This window comes from Pieris rapae, chromosome 12 (assembly GCF_905147795.1).
Source record: "Pieris rapae chromosome 12, ilPieRapa1.1, whole genome shotgun sequence".
NCBI classification, from domain to species: Eukaryota; Metazoa; Arthropoda; class Insecta; order Lepidoptera; family Pieridae; genus Pieris; species Pieris rapae.
In genome coordinates this window covers 2,528,807-2,550,918 of record NC_059520.1, presented here as the reverse complement: position 1 = coordinate 2,550,918, position 22,112 = coordinate 2,528,807, and the positions used below count along the sequence as shown (strand labels likewise).

Below are 22,112 nucleotides of genomic sequence, written 5' to 3'. Positions count from 1 at the left end.
CAATCATTTACAAACAGATGCTTAGATGTCTTTATAGCACAGAGGGCAAACGGGCAGGACGCTTACCTGATGTTAACTGATACAGTCGCCCATGGGCACTCTCAATGACAGAGGGCTCGCGAGTACGTTGCCAGCCTTTTAAAAATGGTACGCTCTTTTCTTAAAGTACCCTAAGTCGAATTGGTTCGGCACATAGTGGTGGTGTGCAGCATAACAGCCAATAAAAAAACTAGTTGTGGAACGGCGGACGTCATGGTTATACTTTGGTCTGGATAGTCCACCAACTGGCAGGAGAATTTGGGGTCAATCGCCTACCTGAAAAAATTTAAGATTATGGGTATCAACAACTGAGGATAGAGCGTCGTGGAGGCAGTAGATGCTTCTATTAGGGCTTTTCAAGATAGGCTCTTCACTAATGAAGAAGAGTATAGTTAATATTGGAGGGTTGTTTTCATTGATTTTATATTCGATCGTATAGATAAAGACTGGTGAAGCGTTTGTTTCTAAACCGTGCGTTTAAACCTGATGGGTTTTCTTAAAGCAAGGTTAAAGTTCATTCTAAAAATCAACGATTTCAGTCAGCCACCACGATAACACTGCTCCAAGTAAGTGTAGGAATATGACATTCTTGGCCACGTCACAATCAATTCTTAATAGCCTTAGTTATATTCATTATTTGTCGCATATGTTGCAGACGCTAAAGTATCGTAAATAGCATAGTTACGACGTCGAGACGGATTTCCAGGAGTTAAGAGATACAGACAAAAAAAGAGGACTCCATGAATTAACTGTCCGTCCGGAATAGTCTTACGCATATTATGAAAGTAAATTATTGAACTTTTGTTAAGCACCTGCGTAGTATAGTAGCTAATAGAGCAGATTTTTTTACAGAGTTCATAAAATATTTTTAATTTGTATAATAGTATGTAGTATGCGAGATTACTTATTTATTTTGGCTAGTTTCACTCCAATTTTATTAGCTATGACAAAATAAAAACTCATTTTTAATGATTTATGAAACTCATTTTTAATTTTGTCGAATATTATCGGAATATTACTTAAGCCTCAAGATTAAACTTTATATTAATAATAAGGTAAGCAGATTTTGTACAGTGTACATAAAACGTTTTAATAGTATGCGAAGTAGCGGTATGCGTATATTACTTAATTTTTTTGCAGAGCTATTCTACTACTCAAATTGTATTAGCTGTTAAGATGATGCCCCAAGATTATATAAATAATATTGTTATATTTAGGGCCTGTTTCACAATGTATGGATAAAGTGCCAAATAGCTATGCAACACATAAATTATTCGAAAGATAAAAGTTCCAAATAAGATACTTCGAATTTCATGACGTATAGCGCTATCTGACAGTCGTGAAACGCAAAAATACTATTTATCATACCAATAAGTAACAAATAGCTTATTTGGAACTTATCCGGACATGGTGAAACAGGCCCTTAATGTTATAATTTTAGAACCTGGTAAAAGAATAAAATCATTTACTCGTAACTGGCCATTCAATTTTAAAATATTCAATTCTCGTCCTTAAAAAAATAAAAATGTACCTACAGATTACATTTCAAACAAGTATATTAAAATGTAATAAAACCTAACCTCTTCCAGCTTTTTACGCATTTATGATTTGTATGATTTCATTAACGAACAAACCCTCGTCCAATTGGCTTAATGATTAGCAATTCCTTTTCATGTCCTCAACCCTGCCGATTTGACACAAGATAAAATTATCTCCGATTGCAATATATTATGCACTTACCACAATGCACTGATGTCGATTTCAATTTGACCACATCCTGCTTTCTCAGATATTCTTATTATTATTGCAAAGTGGGATAATTTGTATAAACTGTTGGTATTATGAGGTTGAATTTATTAAGCCCCTACTGAAATTGAATAAGATGATTGTTCGCCTGTTTAGCTTGAGGAGAACATTTTTAATCGACGAATCTATCACTTAGTGCTCTACTACGTTGGATTATCCTTTGTGTGAAATTTAGGATGTCTTTGAAAGAATATTTACTAAGAAATAGTGAAGGCTGAATAATAAGGCAAAATATGAGATTTGTTAGGATAAAATTGATTTGCTAAAAGACTTGCCTGCCTAAATTAGGGAGATAAATTAATTTATTTTATGTTGAGGATAATTTAGTATTCAAAAAGGAGCGCGCATTGTTGTAGCGGTATCCATTGTGCATTGTTCGATATCATTACTTTGATAGTATACAAATGGATTTTGGAGGTTTTAATATTATTTTATTGTAATAACGACCACGGAGTGTAACGGTTAATTTGCCTAGCGTTTCATACGGCGATTCATTTAATTTTGGTTTTCTATGACCCATGACAACGATGTTAATTAAAGTTTACTTTCTTCTTCAATATTGATTGTCTACGTCTTAGCTTCGTAGTAAATAAGGAGTCTAATTGTTATTAGTTCTAAATTAAAAAAAACATGTCTTTGAATAGTTTTATGGTTATATGTCATAGATAGCTTCTAAACCTTGTGTATTATTGAACAACAAATAATTTATTTATTTAGTTCGTTCATCTCAAAAGTATGAGTAGAATAATGGAAAAGGATTTTTGTTTCATCATGTACTTGCGTAGACTACTTAAGCTTCATTTTTAATAAAGGTGCGTCAGAGTCCTTGTTATTATTAAGGTGACCGTCCATTGACATCTGCAATACGTTTTGATTTGCGCGGGCATTGGCGCCATTACATAAATTGGTTTACCCTTTTGGGACCAAATCTTTCAGTGACCGAAGCTACAAGAAAAATACTTATGTTCAGAATAACGTCAAATAATAATAGTATTATATTGATTCCCACAAAATGTATATTTTTTCATATGAATTGTTTCGTGTTTCGTGCATACTACATGCTTTAGTCTGAAACAGTATGTTTCATTAAAAAATCATTGGTGAATAAATTAATGCACTATGTACGTATTGGAAGTATAAAGGATATAGGTATTATGTTAATCGTCATAATGAATGGACTTCACTATGTGTATATATTATATTATATGAGTATAGTAGTATATACAAGTACCCTAACGGCAACAAGGTCTTTATAAGCGCAGGTAAGTAAGCTAAGTACAGTCATACAGATTCTAGCTTCAACATTTTTGTATACCCGGGGATAGTAATCTTTCATGCAAAAAAAAAACTAATTGAAAATCTTTCTTTTTGAAAAAACAGTAAAAATGCACATGTTTTCGGTCTCTTCATGATACTTTCTAATGATTTCTTCCTTTTTTTAAAAAAAAAAACGAAGCATCGTCTGTGGTCAGCGAAAAATGGATGTGTCAATTTGTTATGTTTTTATTGGCAGCTGACATTTGGCAGTGGCAAAAACTAATAATTTGTTGAAAAATATCCATATGATAAAAATGATGTTTTTAATATTACATAATAACAAAAATGATTTTTTGAAATCCTTTTAGTTAATTTAGCGATAACAATGTTTTATAAAACTACATGTGTACGTACAATGCTGCAAAACACTTTATTAATTAGGTATCCTTGGAGACGGTATGATCAATGTGTAAAATTCTTATCTTTACAAGCAGAAGAGAAAAAAATCAGTCCTTTGGATTTGTATTCGAAAAAAATATCAGAGGGCTTGCTTAGTAAAGACACCCACCAAGAAGATGTTGTCAAACGCCTTGAACACGTATATCAAGAAGTTGTCAATTTTAAGCGTCCAGCAACAGCCTCCAAACGTAATCCTATATTTTCGTTTTTTAAGAGAAGCGAACCGCCAAAAATATTAGCACCACAAGGGTTGTACATATATGGAAGTGTTGGAGGTGGAAAAACCATGTTAATGGATTTGTTCTATGAAACAGCCCCGGTAAGACAATTTTTATTAATAACTAAATTATTAGTTATCATTTTAAATATTTGACAATACATGTAATAATTTTAGATCAAAGAAAAGTTAAGAGTACATTTTAACTCATTTATGTTAAATATCCATTCAAGGATCCATGAACTTAAAATCAAATCTGGAAAAGGAGCAAGTTCGTTTAAAGATGAAGGATCAAAACCATTTGATCCCATACCACCTGTGGCAGCAGATATAACTCAAGAATCATGGCTAATTTGTTTTGATGAATTTCAAGTAAGTATAAAATCAATTTTTTTACCTAAAGTACAATTATAACTTAGTTAAACAGTTGTTGGGGGTCTCATCATCAAGGGACCATACCAGATTTATTTATTAAAGTATATTTTCAAACTTGACTTAACTTCTACAAATGTCATTGTTTTGAAGATTTATATTTTACAGGTGACTGATATTGGTGATGCAATGATATTAAAACGTCTATTTACACAATTATTTGATAATGGTTGTGTTGTTATTGCTACAAGTAATCGGCAACCTGATGACCTATATAAGAATGGATTACAAAGAGCTAACTTCCTGCCATTTATACCTATATTAAAAGCGCATTGTAATGTTGTACAACTTGATTCTGGAATTGATTACAGATTGCAAGGAAGTGGTGGCAAATTTGGAAAGTATTTCATGTAAGTTACAAATATTATATTTAGTTTTTAAATTTAATGATATATTAACTAAAAAGAACTTTCTGTTAGTACTTGATTGAAGTGTGTAAGCTTAGTGGTTACTCACACAGTATGTCAGACCTTGACCCAGTATACTTATAATACATTTTAGAAGTTCAATAATCCTACACACAAAAAGTTATCCTACAAACCCACTTTTGAAATTTTAAGTAATATCCATCTTGTTCTTTCAGAAACAATGAGTTAACACCAGGAAACAATGGTGTTGATAATCTGTTTAAATTTCTGATATCAAAAGAAAATGATACAGTAAGAGTAAGAGTAATTAATATATTAGGAAGAAATGTTAAATTTGCCAAGAGTTGTGGGCGTGTCTTAGATTCAACATTTGAAGAATTGTGTGATAGAGTAAGTTCAATTACAACATATTTAGTTAAGTAACATTTATTAAGTCCTGTTGTGTGTAGTGTTTCTTTTATGTAAAATTTGTGAAGCATGATTATCTTCAATGAAATTCTGATGCTTGTAACTTCAAGAAACTAACACCTGGGATTAACTGCAAGAATACTAAGCAAAAAGATATTTTTTTAAATAATTATTTGTATTTTGGTTAATTTTGGAACAATTATAAAACAATGCTAATAATTATAACAAATGTATCAACTTAATTTTTAAATAGTATCCACAATAAAAATATATTTGTTACAGCCACTCGGTGCCAGCGATTACCTCATATTATCTAAAACATTTCACACTGTGTTCATTAGAGAATTGCCTCAACTGTCAATTGTCAAACATAGGTCACAGATTAGAAGATTCATAACATTGATTGACACATTTTACGACAACAAAGTGCGGGTAAGAGTTTAAGGCGTCTTTTAAAGTATGATTGAGTTATATATTTTGTTTAACACAGACATTGAATGAATTCACATTCAGTGGGTTTTTGCAACAGTATTGAATTGTTATTAATTTTGAATACTTTTACAGGTTGTCATAGCAGCTGACTGTGAACCAAAACACTTATTTAATTTAAACGATACAAAAGATGGGTATGGCGATGCTGATAGAGCTCTAATGGATGATTTGAGTATTTCAAAGGATTCAGTAAGTTTCTTCACCGTTATATATAACTTTTATAATAATAAATTTTTAAAATCATAAAATAAAACTAAGTAGGAAAAAGAAAACTAGAAAAAATAACATTATATAATATAGTAAAATTATTTTAACTAAAAAGTTACCACATATGTGACAAACATTTACCTAATTGACTGTATGAGGGCTAATATCTGTATAAAACATGGTGTTATGTAGTAAAGTAATTGTTATTTGACAATGTTTTTTAAAATACTGATTTTAATACGTCAGTCATATGACACAAAATTGTCACAGATTATTCGAATCAACGATGACGTTGCCTGGTTATAAATATGTCTGAATTACAATTAACGCACTTAAAACTTTACGTTCGTTCACGTCAGACAAGCATGGAACATCATAGAGTGTATATTGTAAAGAGACTAACCATAGTACCCAATTGAGGTGTGTCTATGGTTAGTCTCTTTACAATGTATATGTATATGTGCACATGAGGTTGGTGGAGTTTTATAATAAAATTTTTTTGGAATTAAATGTTTGAACTAACCTTTTTTCTAGGAAAACTCTCGAGCGGCCATTTTTACAGGCGAAGAAGAAATGTTCGCGTGTGATAGATGTCTGTCTAGAATAATGGAAATGCAAACGGACGAATATTGGGAGAAATGGGGTAAAAATATATGATCTTCCAAATTATAGTCATTTTGTGTTCTTTAGTAAAATATTATCAAATTATTATTATGTAGTTATTTTAATTATACAAAGTACTTAAGAGTTTCAGTGCCTTTTTCGAAGTGTTTTCAAACACATCATGGTACAAATTTTTAATTTAGCTTAAAATGTGTATAATGTTGCTATTTAAATACGAGGGTGTTTTATTATAGTTTTAGTATGAAGTGTGCCAAAAGTATATTACGCTAAAGAGTATATAATATAGTCTATGCGGCGTAAAATTGTTATTTTCGCGTCACTGTTTTACAACAAATTTATATTTTGACCTTAACTTTTGTCAAACTGTAATGACTTAACAGAGTTGTCAACATAACAAAAGTTAATATAGTACTGCCATGATGCCAGTACTAAAGAAAGTACCAGGATGGTTCTAATTCCGCACAGACTATAATTTGTATGCCTCGTGGCATAATAATGAAAACTCTTTGGAGATACAAACTTCGTGTTATAAATTTAAAATAACGTTCGTAATTTAAATACTACGAAAAATTATTAGAACGCCATTTTTTGTGTTCATTAGAATCCTTTAAAAAAATTAACACAAAGTGTTAGTATTGAAAAATTGCAATTTTTTATGGTTGTACCTGAATCAATAATATAATATATACACGATAAAAAATTTTGACGCCACCTAGAGAAGTACTCTAATTATTGGTTTATTTATACTAAATGCAGATTTTACGTAAAGCTCACACCCAATGTATAAATTACTTTAACTTCTGCAAATCGGTACAGGAACCGCAACAAATTTTACATAAAATATTGAAATCAAGATATTTTTCTTAAAAATAGTATAAAATTTGCTATTATTTATGGTACTACCCCTCCGCCATTATAAAATTCCATAAATTGTAATATATATTTCTGAATTAATTAATTATCTTAACTTATACAGGTCACACACAACGTTAATTTTTTTATAACAAATTTTTTCGGTGCTTAGACTAATTTGACAAGGTAATATGTTATCTGTCGAGAGTATAGACGCACATATATTTAATGTCTTGACATTATACAAACATTGTTACAGTATTAAGCGACATTGTAATTATTAATTTTAATTAAGTAGCTTGTATTTTTTGGTCTGGATTGAAAGTTACCTCATTCGTAAATCTACTCTAAATCTTATCACACTGTTTTAACTAAAGTACTGTCACGTTCAGTCTACAAGTCTTTACTCTGTGGGGAAAGGGGATTTAGCACGATTTTTTTTATTATTCTGTCATTTAAACGTTAGTGGGATAATGTCAGTTTTTGACAGCTAATTTGTTAGTGATTCCGATAAGTTCCACGAAGCGTTTTAAGTTGCCTATACAATACCTATTAAAGTATTCTCGTAAAACCGTAAAAAGTACTTTAGTTTTAACAACAACTTTCCTGTTCAGTAACTTTTTAAACTATGCTTAGAAAATCATAAAATATTGTAAATATTTAATAATTAAGTGAAAACATTCATAGACAATAATTTACTCTACAGTTTTATTATGTAATCGAAACTAGACCTTAAAATACCAAAGTATCACATTTTGTGAGTTTTTAGACGTTAAATTATTTATTTTCTGTTAAATAAACGAGATGAAATTGTTAATCTTTTATTTTACTATAAATATTTATATTTTTAAGTATATATTTTCGATCAAGTATCGCTATTACACCGTTAGGTTTTAGCGGATTATACGAATGAAATTTATTTTGTTTGTATCAACACTCACACAAGCGTGAAGTATATACAGTAATATTAGAGGAATGAAGAGGAAATGGATGTTCTGCCCATAGATAATATGAAAAAAGTTTGTATATAACCACTAAAATTCGTGTGAATATACTCTACAACCAGTTTAAGACAAATACGGTAAGTTATTGGCACTACAAAGTACTGGCGTCAGATTAAATCAGTTTCTTTGATTGTTTTTATTAGTAATAGACAAATAGGTTATCTGCCTACAAAACTTAACTGCGCCCATAGAAGGTTGAGAGTCGCATGGTTAAGCTAAAGGGGCTCTTACACTGCCTCAGACCAGGGCAGTAGGATATAATTTTATAGTACATAGTGTATATTAACCATTTAATTGTTGATAATATTTATTAAAAAAAATATAGTGAAACATTTATTGCTTAATATCTAATCGTACATATGACTGTAAAATTCTTGATAAACTTGAATATACGTTTCCTTTTCTGAGGGCGTCATGGTCGCGATGACGTCATCGTCAATACTTGTCAATGCAACAGGCTTGCCGTTCACCAAAACAGTGGGTACATTGTCATCAGATTCCGAATCTTCGCTTTCCATTTCGGCTGAAAATGCGAATAAAAAATTATAGATTGTAACGACTTACAAATAAAACTCTTTCGTCTCTCTCTGTCAAATTGTTTATGCTCTGATGATGAGAGACATGACTACTTTGTTAGAATTAGGGCAGATTTTTTTATGAATAAGGAGTTTCAAATTTACAGGCAATCCTCCAACTCACATAGCTGTGTAGAATTGAATGGAAATTGGCACGTGACAAGTGTACAAATATGTTTTCAACCATTAGGAATTTAATATGCAATTATTAGTTCTGACAATATTTAAATTATTAGAAAAATTTAGAATTAATGCCAAAGTAAAAAAATGTCGGCTAATAATTATCGACTTCATAGTGATATATGTTATTCATATCTCAAAGTCACAATGTCGTCTTGATTTTTATGATATGTGAATATTTTTATACTTAGTCGTATGTTGTCTTGATACTTATCAATGCAAGAATGTAAGTATGAATGTCAAAATAAGGTATTGAAAGTTTATAACTTGGTTTGTTAAATAAGAAAAATATATTGAAACGTATCGAGAATTAAAACTTAAATAAAATGTTTACGTTTTGGTCAAATCAACATGACATCTAATGTCAATTGATCGCATTGACGTTTGACTATACATTAACTTTGCTATAATCTGTGTTTTAAATACATACCAACTGCAGCTATTTCATCTTTAAGCTTGTAGGGGTCTTTAGATTCGTTGTCACTTGAATCAGAACTCTCTTGTTCCGGTTTGAGTGAATTTGCCGCTGTATTTCCTGAAATATTTTTTGCATGTAATATTTAAAATTTTATTTAATTGAATTTATATGATAAAGTGGGACAGTGGACCGTAGTTTATTAATTATTTGAGCATCAAAAATAATATACACAGATTACTTATAGGCACTTTTGTACATAAATATATTTTTTTGTGAAAACAATGATTGTATCAATTAAATAATATTTTTCGTACATACAAATGATAACCTGGATAACAAGACGTGTTTATATACTTACTGTACTTGGGCCCACGTAGGCCGCACAATTATGAAAATAAGTGTCAAAATATTACCTGGATTTTGCTTCTCATGCGCGAGAAGGACAGACATAATATCGTCTGTCTTTTCTTTGCCCGTACTTTTAGTGCTGGCAGCACTTGCAGCCTTTTCTAGTGCCATATCTGTTGAGTGGACGCTGTCACTCTGGAATTATTTAAAAGTATTACGACAAATATAAAATGCAGAACCTTTTTTTTGTCAGTTTTTTTGGCTGGATTGGAAATTTGATAATCTAATGTTTTATTTTGTATGTTTGTAATTTGATTTCTTGTAATAATTTAGCTGTCACTCCAAGGAGTTATGGGTCAACAGAAAATCATTTTGCTGGCAACAAGACCTTAAAACAACATTGTTTGTTTGTCTCTTTTTTCTAACTTTTAAATGGAAATTAATATCCTATGGGTTTTTTTGAGATCTTGAATCCTAACACAGATTACAAAAATCTACAATTCTTTTGAGATGATACTTTGATACCTTCCATAGCTTAGTGGAACGGGTTCAAATCATGTCAAATAATAATTAATGTTTGATACTTTAAAAATACTGTACTGAAAGGGAAAGGAAATGGGGCTAAAAAGTGAGCTGATTTTGATGAATTTTGAACTGTTAAGTAAGAATATATTTTCTAGTTTAAGGAACGACACAAACTCCTCTTTTTGTCGGCTGGTTAAAAAGACATCCTCTATATTACCTGATCATTAGCAGCAATAGTACTCTCAACCATCCATACAGGTCTCTCCTTCCTCAAAGCTGACGCATCCATTGCGTTATCAGTATCTCCGATGGTGATGTCCACTCGGGTCTCCTCAACAGCCAGACCTTGGCTGCGAGTGGCCTCACCAGACCATTCTTGACCTGATGGCCGTAAGGCTGATTGTTTGTTTGTGAGCCTGCAAGACATAATAAATTTAAAATATTTGGAAAAAATCGTAACATCGTTAAGACATGTAACATGTATTTATTTAAAAAATCTTACTTCTACAGAAACAAAACTTAAATGAAAAAAATTGGACACAAGATCATGCTTGAAGGGACGACTTCCGTACCTCAAAAATTTATTGGATTTTGACATTATGTCGTACTTCGCACTAAGTCCCGATTCTGTATCTAACCCTTAATGTACTTAATTAGTATTACTAATAAATGAATACTTAAAAACAAGATGTAATTAATATTAACAACCAATAACATATATAAATAACTTAGCTATAATAAAAATACAATAATAGCGAGAAAAGAAATACCCAAAATACGTTAGTTAGTTGAATTGATTTTACTAAAATGGGTTTATTAAATAACAGTTACTTAAAAAAAAACTGCAATTTTATTTAATGAGGGTAGGAAAAAAATTGACATACCCTCGTATAGTGTTAATATCCACGGGTTCCGGTTCCAGAATTTCTGGTGCCAACTTAATACCCTCAACTTCTCTCAACAATATGTATAGCGTTTCGAGTTGTTCGTTGAATTTGGCTAGTAATAAGCGAGAATCCTTCTTCGGGAGAGCAGACTGGTCTTCCTCCACAACTTGGTTACAGAACGTACACCTAAATTCTTGTGTCATCATGTCATACAGTTGGTCAGCCTGTAAAATGTGTTACACAAACTGAATGGGCAGTTATAGTAAATTCAACCTAACTTAGTTAAGTTACATTTATTTTAGTTAATAATTAGAAGAGTAAACAAAACGTAAATCATCGCACTCTTAAAGCCAACTTTTTACCTCACTCATAAATTGTAGATTAATATTCTCTTCTTATGAACCCTTAGATAAACCTATATTTTATTAAATTATCAGTAGATTTCGTATTATGTATAATATTGCAGACTTAATAAATAAAATAAAAAACCTAGTTAACAATTTTACACATTAAAAAAAAACCACTTTTTTAACGGATTGAAGCTATGTATTATTATAAACCTATAATTATTTTACATAATTTAAACAAAATTCCCGATGTTACCCAGTTTCAAACAAAGTATTTAATTTAACATAGTATATCTGAACACAGTAGCTGATTTACTTAAGGGCTTTTTGGGCTGCATATATATATAGCTTGGGTGGATATAAAGGGCCCCGGTCCTCATTGAAATGGCGAAAAGGCGATATTTATGGTTGCTTATTGGGTATATTGAAAATAATATGTATTAAGTTTCGCGAACTAAAAATTTCTCAAATCATCACTTTGTGTTTACTTCGGGCCCCACTGTAAAAAAATACTCTACCGAATAGTAACACTGTATTACAAGTTTGGCGCATATAAATAGGGATTCTGAGAAAGTACAAATACGGTCATGAGTGAAAATCTATATCTAGGACGAAAAAACAAAACAACGATTATTTATGGACACCTGTATAAAGTGTAATAAATAATTACCTCTAAATCGGTAAATGTTTTACCGCAAGAGGGACATTTGAAGCTGGCCCGACTTGTCGCGTCTCTCTCCTCTGTCTCCATCCGTTTCCTCATCAAATCTAGTTTGTACTTCACTACGTTAACAAACGTTTTGTAGTTTATGAAATAGTAATTTACCTTCTGAGCTTTACCGTCTGGACCTGTAAATATTTTTTTAATGTATTTAAAAGGTTTTTGACAATCCATCCAATCCATTTTCTTTAAAGATAATATTTACGTTTTACAAGAAAAATTATACAAAGAACTGCAACTAAAAATGTAGTACTAACAAAAAAAAAATTAATAATAATTTAAATTATTAAATTATTGGTTGAGGTGTAGGAATGTGTAAGGGTGTGTAAACTGTGTGTGAGTGTGCGTTTTAATGTTCAGGCAGAGCTACGCTCGCCAAAACACGAGCTGAGCTGAAAAGGCCCTTAAATAAGCGTTAATGTGATCTTCAAAATCTCCTTCGAAAATACACATATGGAGATAATATAGTAAAAGTCGAAGCCACGCGTAGTTTTTATTACAGTGTGTAAGTGTATTATTTCGTTTAAATTCCGGTGTGTCCAGTGGCGCTACATCATAGGCCTCAGATTTCTAGTCAATCAATCAATAGGTAAGGAGAAACCTTCTGGCTTGACACACGCCATCGACTTTTTTGATCCAGGGCAAGCCGGGTTCCTCACAATGTTTTCCTTCACCGTTCGAGTGAATGTTAAATGCGCACACTGAAAGTCCATATGGTGCACAGCAACCTATAGGGATACTATTCTTTAATAAAATCCCAGAGGCTCTTTTATCTCTGCCTTTTAATAAATTTAAGAAATGTATTAAAGAAAAGCTGTGTAAAAAGGCTTACTATAAAGTTATTGATTATCTAGTTGATAAAAGGGCCTGGGACTAGTGCTGGGCAGACTGCCTCTAATTAATTTGTTATATTTGTTATAAATATTGTTTGATGATTTGCTTTTTTAAAAGAGTACCGAGAGTTTTTTACGCCGGCTTTTTCTCTCGGCCTACACCCTCTGTCTTTGCCGATGAGTAGGGATGCCTACAAGTTTGAATTGATTGACGTGGAATAAGTGATACCTAGAAGATCTTATGTTCCAAAATAAACGTATTTTATTTTTTATTTTTTTTAACCAAGGAGAGTCAGCCGCCACAAGACGAACAATCTCTCACCAGTTGCAGTGTATCTATAGACAAGTTAATCAACGGCCTTCTAATCAACTCGAAAAAAATTACTTTCCAGAACAAAAGAAGTACTTGGAGAAGCGGGAAGACTCTGATTTTTTTAAGTAGTAGTTTTAAATTCTTAGTATTATTTTTTAAATGTCAAATTTCAGTTTTTTAATTTTATTCTTCTGTTTTTTTTTAAATGTATCTTTGTCTTTTAATGCGCTTGCTTGTTTTCTGTTTTTTATACATAAATTGTTTATCTATGTCATCTGTTTTGGCTTTCTGTATTGTCTTAGTATTTTGTATTATAATATGTATGTATAAGGATAAGCTGTTAGATTACTTATAGTTAAATAAATAAATAAAGAATCGAAACTATGAACGATAAACAGCCGTGGAAAAATAACAAAACACGTCCAGGAATAATCAATATCAGTAGAATCTAGTATTACAATTTGAATTCTCAGTTTTAATTGAGAAGTGATTAAAATAAGATAAAAACAGAGGTATCCTGTAGGCGATTAATTTAAATTGACCCAGAAGCAAGTATAAACTGACCTGTTTCCATTTTTAATCTCACTTGAATGAATTTATCATTTTTGAGTGTTGCTATCCGCGCTCTCAACATTTTGCGTTCGAATTTTAAAAGCTCACAAATATCATCTTCCTTCATACCTGCAAATAAAAAGTAAAAGGTATTCCAGATCTTTCGCAAAATATTTACGTAATAGCTTTTCAATCAAATTAAAAAAAACAATCGGCGCATTTCTTTCAATGGAGTAGGTAATAATTTCTCTGCCATTCAAGATCATTCTTCCTATGGAATTTGAATCGAGACGGATATTTTATAATTTCCTATTTAAATAATTTTTAGTATTTCTTAACCGACAACCAGAAACTTGTAGGTTGTTAGGTATAACAGAGCAGAGACATCATTCGATGCGAACCTAAAAAAATTGCGGAAAACCGAACCTATGACAACGCATGCTTTTGCGTTATAAAAATACTTACATGGATTCCTAACTAACATATCCACTATTAGGGCATCTTCTATTGTGTAAAAGCCTCTAACAACCAGCCGAGCTAATTGTTTCAAACTACTCGGTACTTCTGTCACCAAACGCTCCTCAGTCATGATTAATTACCTGCAAAGTTCGATTTGGGATGTTTCAATTAGTTGCTGCAAGGAGGATTCGTTTAAAACTGGCCTCTCATTCGAAATTTACCATAAAAACCACAAATAAATTGTATGACCGGCAAGTATTAAATGGTACATTTCAAGTACGTTCAAAGGACAAAGAAGAATGTTACGATTATATTAATGTAAAAGGTTTCATTTAATAGAAATGTATTTTCTTTAGGTAAATGTATTTTTGAATTATACAACGTCCCAACATACATTTTTTACACGAATTTTTACGTTCCAAATAATTACTGAGGGCAAATATGGTCACGGGTTGAACAAAACAGTTGTATAAATCTAAATTCAAAGAAACCTTTTAAGATCCAGCAACACGTCGATGACCTTAAACGAAAGGGAGTAGCCGTGCAAGGCACCGCCCCACGGCGTCCCGCTAGCGAAATTGAGCGCGAACAAATACATTTCTAGTTTCGTTGAGAAAACTCAGCTTAAACTATCAATTGTACAAGATCCGACAGCCGTAATTAAACCATAATTAGATTTAGAAAGCTAATTGTAAACTAACTATTAAGTAACTATTATTTTTGACTGAAACATATAAAGATTAATTAGTAAATAATTTATCTGGAAAATAAGAGGTGGTCTAGTGTGTTGATGTGGATACTGTGATTCCCAAATCCCAAGCTTGACAAGAAAGTCCAGTTTCTGTCACATTCATAGTTCCTTGATAATTGCATTGTTCTTCAATATATCTTTATATGAATAAATAAAATACTATATACAAAATTGTCTCATTTAATCTTAACGACAATAATTAACATACATTACGTAAGAAAAATAATTTAAAGTGTACAATAATATATTAAAAGTTGCTTAAAATTATTTTTAAAATGTTATCATAACAAACACAATTAACTGTTTAATTTAGTTTTAGTAAAATGGCTTCAATAGTCGTTGTGGATAATTAGCTCTAAAGTAAAAATTAAGTACCATAATGATAACTTAGTCTTATAATTACGTATTGGCAGTGAACATACAAAAATCCAAAATGACGGAGTAAAACTTTTAGTAAAGATTTAATATAAAATTTCTTGAAGAATGTTGTTTCAGTCAAAAATTTCATTCAATATTAGATGATTAAATGTCAATAGGGCAAGAGTACCAAATAAGTCAACCCTTCATTGTTATTTTGAAATTGACTTATTTTGGAAATTACTAAAATTACAAAGTCAGTTAAACACATAACATTAGGTTTTTGAGAAAAACAAGTTGACATACAATGACTTGAGAGATTTTACTATAATATAACAATAAATTAAGGAATTTAAACAATTGAAATGTAACAACTACACCTAAAGCTGTACAAAGGATAATACTGAAGACCCAGTGTGAATTGTGTTAAAACTTATGTAATTTGAATTTTTTCATTTAAATGCTCTACTTATATAAAAATATATAGATTTTATTTACTTTTGCTCTCTACTTATTTTTATTAAAACAATCAAGCATTTGCAGTTATCATAAAAAGATAAAAAATCAGATAAAATAATTAAAGGAAATAACACAATAAAAAGATTAAGGCGGGTCAAATAACTAAATCAGTCTTATTCCCTGAATAAATGATGATTCATAATCTTGTGGTGACTTGAGCAACAAAATTGTGCGAAAATGTAAGAATTTTTTTTTTAACACCTAATTAACATTTTGTAAGATTCTTACAGCACACATTGAATACCACACATTTCTAATGCAATTATTGGTATATTTACAAGACAAGTAAATAATTCAAGGTTGGAATTATTTACATTCTAAATTCAAACCCAGCTTTACTACATTAATCAGAGTGAGTTCTTTCTAATATCATTTGAATATTGTCCAATGTTTGGTAAATAACTCTAAAGTTTGGACGATCACTAGGATTGTGGTTCCAGCACTGCTTCATTAAGTCATATACACACCTAGGTGTGTTATCAGGACAAGCTAGGACATTACCATCCTTCAAAAACCTAACTACTTCCTCATGAGTCATGCCAAAGTACGGCTGCAGAGCAAATGAGAATATCTCCCACAAACATACACCATAAGCCCATACATCTGATTCTAGTGTATATTTGTTATATAAAATACTTTCTAAAGGCATCCACCGTACTGGGATGGCATCATGTTCATCTCCTTTGTAGTAGTCTTGTAGATAGATCTTATGAGATAAACCAAAATCAGCTATTTTAACTACCATATCATCATTAATGAGACAATTTCTGGTGGCTAGATCCCGATGGACAAATTTTCTATCCGATAAATACACCATGCCAGATGCAATCTGCCTAGATACATGTAAAAGATCTAAGTCGTTAAGTGGAGCAACCAAAAGGCGCAAATCTTCTCTGTTTTCAACTCCTGGAGGATAATTAGGGGCAGTACTGCAAGCTCTGAGGTATTCATTAAGGTCACCTTTACCCATAAACTCAAACAGTAAGCACATTGGTCTTCCAACAGCACATACTCCCAACAATTTAACAATGTTGGGATGATCAAACTCTGCAAGTAAACAAGCTTCTCTTTCAAAGTCTAATTGTAAGTCATGAGATGCTTCGTCCTTTAACATTTTTACAGCCACTAAAGTGAATTCTTCCTCAGGAACTAAGCCAGGTGCTTTTGCTTGAAATACTCTACCAAATGCACCCTGCCCAAGGTCCCTAATATAAATTATATTATTTCTAGGAAACTCCAGTTTTTCCAATTTCGGATTAAGTTGTGCCCCTGTTGTATGGTATGCCATATTACTAGGTAGTTTATCTAAATCTATATCCATATTTTGAACATTTCTTCTAGAGATGTTACACTTAGAGTAATGATTTTTCAAAAAATAGTGGCATAAAAGTGCGATGCATGCTATTCCTAAAACACAACCAAGACCACCAATAGATAAAAATAATACAAAAGTTGGGGTAAAATAATTTTCCATTATAATTGGTCCATTGATATTGTCAATTGCAATCTCACTTGAATTGGCACAAAGTGGTACATCACAGTACTCCCATCTTACTGTGGGGTCCATAGTATAACACCATGGCTTACGTTCTTCTCCTCCTGCATTTCTACAATAGTTTGTGGCATTCTGGACTTCTGGGAAAATAAGAGGTGGTCTAGTGTGTTGATGTGGATACTGTGATTCCCAAGCTTGACAAGAAAGTCCAGTTTCTGTCACATTCATAGTACCTTGATAAAATCTGCCATTTCCATGATAACAATTTGTAGTTACTTGACTGTAGTCCATTTCTGTTATTCCTGTATTATGACAAGTAACATGTGAACCTTTTCCTGAAAATCTTGGAAGCTTCTCACATTCTGGAAACCTAAAGTGCCCTCTTGATTCAAAGAAAACACCTCGACGCTTCTGTTCTTCAATCACAATCCAACCATTATAACAGAACTGCATTTTCACAGCCATACAGTCTTCATAGCAAAGAGGTAAAGCCATGTTTCCCACATCATCTTTATTTATACATTTAGGAAAAGCATAAGCACACAGTAATTTTTCGGCTTTACTTCTACATGGTTCTTTTAAAGTTGAAATCATTTCTTTCCAAAGGCCTGTTGTAATTTTTTCATTTTCAAGGCCCCCTGTTTGGTTGTACCAGACGTATCCCGTAGAATAATGTTTACAAATCTGGCCATTGTATGGACCACAATAAAGATAAACCGACCGCACAGAAACGAGAAGAACAATACATTTTATTAACACTTCCATTGTTACAGCAGTTCTCTATTTCCTTTTTAAGTGGCCGTAAAACTGCATTTTAGATTTAGGTTTATTATGACCACAATAAGTTTCTAATGTAAGATGTAAAGTTAAATACACAATGGCGACGGATACGTGAGTTATTTTCAAATATTGATTTTGTTTTCTGACTCGTCCGTCGTCGCAACCTGCGTTTTCAGCTTGGGATACTAAGTAAATGACATTGACAATACCATGCGATTGCATTCACAGTACATAATTTGATTTAACCAACAGAATGTTAAATTTCTTCATGATTTACCAGCACTAATACAAAATTATTCTATATAAATAAATTAAAATCACAATTTTCAGAACCAAATCAAAAAAGTTCAGAAAAAAGTATAAGGTAAAGCAAATACCTTAAACGTTTTAATATGAGTATTCTAGTATTTTTAGGGATAAATCTAGGATGTACATAATAATTATAGTTACTTACAATTTTTTTCTACGTTTAGAAAACGGCCCTATGTATACAATAATTAGCTTTAGGTATAATTAGGAAATAATCTGAAAAACATTTCATCCATTTGAAAACTTCTAACGGATTTATCATTAAACAACGCTAATGAGTAAAATAGTCAAATTAAGGCTGATTATGATAATGATCCAGAAAAATTAATAAAAGGTAAATAAAATAAAGGTAATAGAAAATTCTCTTAGCTCAGATTAAAAATTAAAAATTGAATTCAGAGAGATTGGGTCAGCCTTAGTCCTGCGTTTAAAACTTTTTTATCTGTAATATGTACGAACGTCACTGTCAGAAGTATATTGGTTTTGTCATTCGAACTTCAAATACATATTTTTCATAAGGTTTTTCAATTGTCAAATAATTCTAGACGGAAGACAAACAAAATAAACTTTTCTAATAAAAACCTGTGAATGGCTGCTATTGAGAAAGTTAAGGTAGTCGTCCTCGGCGATTCCGGTAAATCACTGTTCATGTGTTTTAATTTTACACTTTTCACATCAAAGAAATTTAAAAAGAATTGTTTATTTAAAAATAAAATACACAGCCACCGATTGCTTACATGTTTGTGGCCACCATGACACTTTGTTTTAAGGTTAGCCAACTTTCAAAAACTAAACGCGGGAAAGTTAAAATATGTACAATGTTTGCTATATGAATATTATTGAATATTTTGTTTATTTCAATTATATTTTAGGTGTGGGAAAAACGTCGTTAACGTATTTGATAGCTCATAACAAACCACTGTTGTCACCGGGCTGGACTGTTGGTTGTTCAGTAGAAGTAAAACTGCACAGATACAAAGAAGGAACTCAAGCTCAAAACACGTTTTTCGTGGAACTTTGGGACGTTGGCGGATCTAATAACCACCGTAATACAAGAAATGTATTTTATCAACCAACACATGGTGTGTTTTTGTGGTTTGCTAGTGTAATGTCCATATTCTTACATATTGGTAGACATTATTAAGATATTTATAAAAAAAAACATTTTTCCTGTCATCAAACTGGTTATTTCCAAATATATTGAATTTCTAAACATGAAATTATAATTTCAGGTATTATTCTTGTGCATGACTTAACTAATAGAAAAAGTCAAATTAATTTACAAAAATGGCTAGCAGAAATATTAAATCAAGGTTCAACAAATCCAACCTTCCAACATGTAGATGTGGATCCTGAGCAGTTCTTAGGATCAACACAGGTACTGTTTGTTATTTAATTTTGCTGAGAACTTTTGTAATTATTGTTAAAGAAACACATGTTTAACAAGAGTGTGTGTATCAAAATAAATTATCACTCATCAAATAAGTTTTTAAAGGATCAGTAGATTATAGTTTAACTGAATAACAATGCTTAATTTTGTTTACAGCCAGTAGGTACATCCTACATATACTTGCTATATTTACTTTCTCACTCTAAATAATATTGGTGGTACATATAATTATTAAGACCTGTGAAATATTCCACCAAAAATGTACTTTTGTAATTGAAAACTTAACTTTATTGTTAATGGGAACTTCAGTTATTAGTCAAATGCTTCAAATTGAGTTTCACATGTCAAAACCAGGACCTTCGTGTTACAATATATAGATACCGGCAAACATCTTGAACAATGTCCGTGCCTAAAAGCGATTTGTAGGTATCACTGGGAGAGGGGATGGCGGAAGAGTGACGTGTTGATTTCCTGATTGGTGAATCAGTTGACATTTCCCCCACTCCCTTGTGCAAAGGTGCTCAAGAAGTTTGCCGGTATCTGTACCAGCTACTTTTCTCACATTAATTACATTTGTGAATTGCTTAAATTGTTATGGTACAGTAGCATGGTTAGTTAGACTTGTATATATAATCCGAGGTCTTGGGTTTTGTTTCCATTGCATAAAAAAGGCACATAATTTTTTTGTAAATAAATTAATATTACTTAGGAAATTATATCAAATTGCAGATTCCTATACTAGTAATTGGGACCAAGTTTGATTTGGCTGAGGAAAAACAGAGAAAGAATCAATATAGGCGACTGGCAAGTAGTATAGCAGAGCAGTGTGGAGCTGATGAAATATTTGTTAATTGTTTTCAACCAAGGTATATTAATAGAAAGTATATATGTAATGACATATGTGAATAGCGTACTGAATAAGGGATGATATTCAATAACAGAATAAATAACTGTTCTTTTGGGTTGGTTGGTGCAAAACTCACATCACCTGCTTCCCTTGAAAACATCCATAAAAGATGCAGATAGAAAATATAAAATAAGACTAATTTTCTGGAACATGTGGATTTTTTTTATTTGCTTGGTCCTAAAACACCTTTTTGTATTTTTAATGTATTTTATTAAAGGTATAATTTTAAATTGAAAATGAATTTTATAGAAGTCTGGCTCCAGGCACAAGCAATTCGGTTAAGCTAACGAGATTTTTTGATAAGGTAAGGTATTAAGTATTTTAAAGATATTTCAGATAAAGCAAGACTTAATGTTTTTAAACTTAGTTGAGGATAAAGAAACAAATGAATTATGAGGGTTGATTGAACACTGATTGTCAGTTTTCAATTATTTTTAAAGGAAAGATTTGAACAAATCTAAAAAATAAGAAGTGTTTAGCAGTAAGTTGCAGAATCAAAATCTGCAACTTACTGCTAAACACCTAATCCTAAATTCCTGTATATATTCCCCAAATATGTGAAATTTACTAAAAATTTTGTTTGGGAAATGCATACATTATACAGTAATAAATAATTTAATCTAAACTTGGGGCTTGAGACAATCACTTTGCGACAGGCGTGACCCACTGACTAATTGATATGGCATGGCGTGAGCATAATATCATTCTCATACAAATTCTTTTGCTAATAGTGTCACACAAGTCGTAAAGGGTTTTGAGCGCCTGACTTCGTAATACTAAAAAGTATTTATGGTGCTCACAGATAATAGAGCGGCGGTACTATTCCCGAATCAGTCCGTTCACAGACAAACGTCGAACGATTCCACCCTATATAATGGCCACATCGACGCCGCTTTCGAACAATAAGCCTACACAATATATGAGCCCCCGATTTTACCACATGGACTGATAGCAAGAGTATTAATAAATATATTATTATCTATATAAATGTGTTTTTAATAATTTTACCTTAAAGCCTAACCCTTACGTTTAATAAACGCCAAATAAACATTATTTTTTTATTAGTATTACTATAATTTATGGTCTCTTAGACGATGTAATAGTGAAACATTAACATCTTATTTTAATTATTTTTGAATTTGAAAAACAGCCAATAAATGTTACATCTTAAATGTAACATTTATTGGCTGTTTTTTGTCCATAGACGGAAAACGTGTTTTTTATGTGTTGCCAGTTGACTAATATTTTCTGAATTTTAGATTTCGAATGCCCACTTTTCTC

At 31.5% G+C, this 22,112-nt stretch overlaps 4 protein-coding genes across 5 annotated transcripts; 2 read left to right on the top strand and 2 right to left on the bottom strand.

Moving 5' to 3' along the window:
* Positions 1-3,410: 3,410 nt before the first annotated feature.
* LOC110994661 (putative ATPase N2B) lies at positions 3,411-7,978 on the top strand. Of its 2 annotated transcripts, none has more exons than XM_022261452.2 (7): positions 3,411-3,880; positions 3,956-4,150; positions 4,319-4,560; positions 4,794-4,968; positions 5,269-5,418; positions 5,551-5,667; positions 6,220-7,978. In XM_022261452.2, the coding sequence occupies exons 1-7, from the start codon at positions 3,488-3,490 to the stop codon at positions 6,340-6,342; spliced, it is 1,395 nt and encodes a 464-aa protein (XP_022117144.2). In that variant the 5' UTR covers positions 3,411-3,487; the 3' UTR covers positions 6,343-7,978. The 2 variants fall into 2 exon arrangements, with proteins under 2 accessions (XP_022117144.2, XP_045486385.1); XM_045630429.1 differs by having other exon boundaries at positions 3,732-3,880; positions 4,012-4,150.
* A 476-nt stretch (positions 7,979-8,454) lies between these two features.
* Positions 8,455-19,254, bottom strand: LOC110994654 (general transcription factor IIE subunit 1). Its single transcript, XM_022261445.2, has 9 exons — positions 19,117-19,254; positions 14,330-14,463; positions 13,877-13,993; positions 12,116-12,294; positions 11,096-11,322; positions 10,429-10,627; positions 9,752-9,881; positions 9,351-9,455; positions 8,455-8,688 (listed from the first exon to the last, which is right to left on the bottom strand). The coding sequence occupies exons 2-9, from the start codon at positions 14,451-14,453 to the stop codon at positions 8,513-8,515; spliced, it is 1,257 nt and encodes a 418-aa protein (XP_022117137.1). The 5' UTR covers positions 14,454-14,463; positions 19,117-19,254; the 3' UTR covers positions 8,455-8,512.
* Positions 15,239-18,432, bottom strand: LOC110994653 (tyrosine-protein kinase transmembrane receptor Ror2). Its single transcript, XM_022261444.2, has one exon. The coding sequence runs from the start codon at positions 18,208-18,210 to the stop codon at positions 16,294-16,296; it is 1,917 nt and encodes a 638-aa protein (XP_022117136.2). The 5' UTR covers positions 18,211-18,432; the 3' UTR covers positions 15,239-16,293.
* Positions 19,023-21,888, top strand: LOC110994655 (rab-like protein 3). The gene is made up of 6 exons (XM_022261447.2): positions 19,023-19,168; positions 19,407-19,616; positions 19,767-19,912; positions 20,654-20,790; positions 21,081-21,135; positions 21,634-21,888. Exons 1-6 carry the CDS (start codon positions 19,123-19,125, stop codon positions 21,778-21,780), a joined length of 741 nt encoding a protein of 246 aa, XP_022117139.2. The 5' UTR covers positions 19,023-19,122; the 3' UTR covers positions 21,781-21,888.
* The last annotated feature ends 224 nt before the right edge of the window (positions 21,889-22,112 follow it).

Coding starts and splice junctions, on each gene's coding strand:
- LOC110994661 (XM_022261452.2), top strand. CDS start 3,488: ATGTTTTATAAAACTACATGTGTACGTACAATGCTGCAAAACACTTTA. Junction 3,881..3,955: donor TGTTCTATGAAACAGCCCCG/GTAAGACAATTT, acceptor TAATAATTTTAG/ATCAAAGAAAAGTTAAGAGT. Junction 5,419..5,550: donor TTTACGACAACAAAGTGCGG/GTAAGAGTTTAA, acceptor ATACTTTTACAG/GTTGTCATAGCAGCTGACTG.
- LOC110994654 (XM_022261445.2), bottom strand. CDS start 14,453: ATGACTGAGGAGCGTTTGGTGACAGAAGTACCGAGTAGTTTGAAACAA. Junction 9,456..9,751: donor GCATGAGAAGCAAAATCCAG/GTAATATTTTGA, acceptor AAAATATTTCAG/GAAATACAGCGGCAAATTCA. Junction 8,689..9,350: donor AGATGAAATAGCTGCAGTTG/GTATGTATTTAA, acceptor TCGCATTTTCAG/CCGAAATGGAAAGCGAAGAT.
- LOC110994653 (XM_022261444.2), bottom strand. CDS start 18,210: ATGGAAGTGTTAATAAAATGTATTGTTCTTCTCGTTTCTGTGCGGTCG.
- LOC110994655 (XM_022261447.2), top strand. CDS start 19,123: ATGGCTGCTATTGAGAAAGTTAAGGTAGTCGTCCTCGGCGATTCCG. Junction 19,169..19,406: donor AGTCGTCCTCGGCGATTCCG/GTAAATCACTGT, acceptor ATTATATTTTAG/GTGTGGGAAAAACGTCGTTA. Junction 20,791..21,080: donor GTTAATTGTTTTCAACCAAG/GTATATTAATAG, acceptor TGAATTTTATAG/AAGTCTGGCTCCAGGCACAA.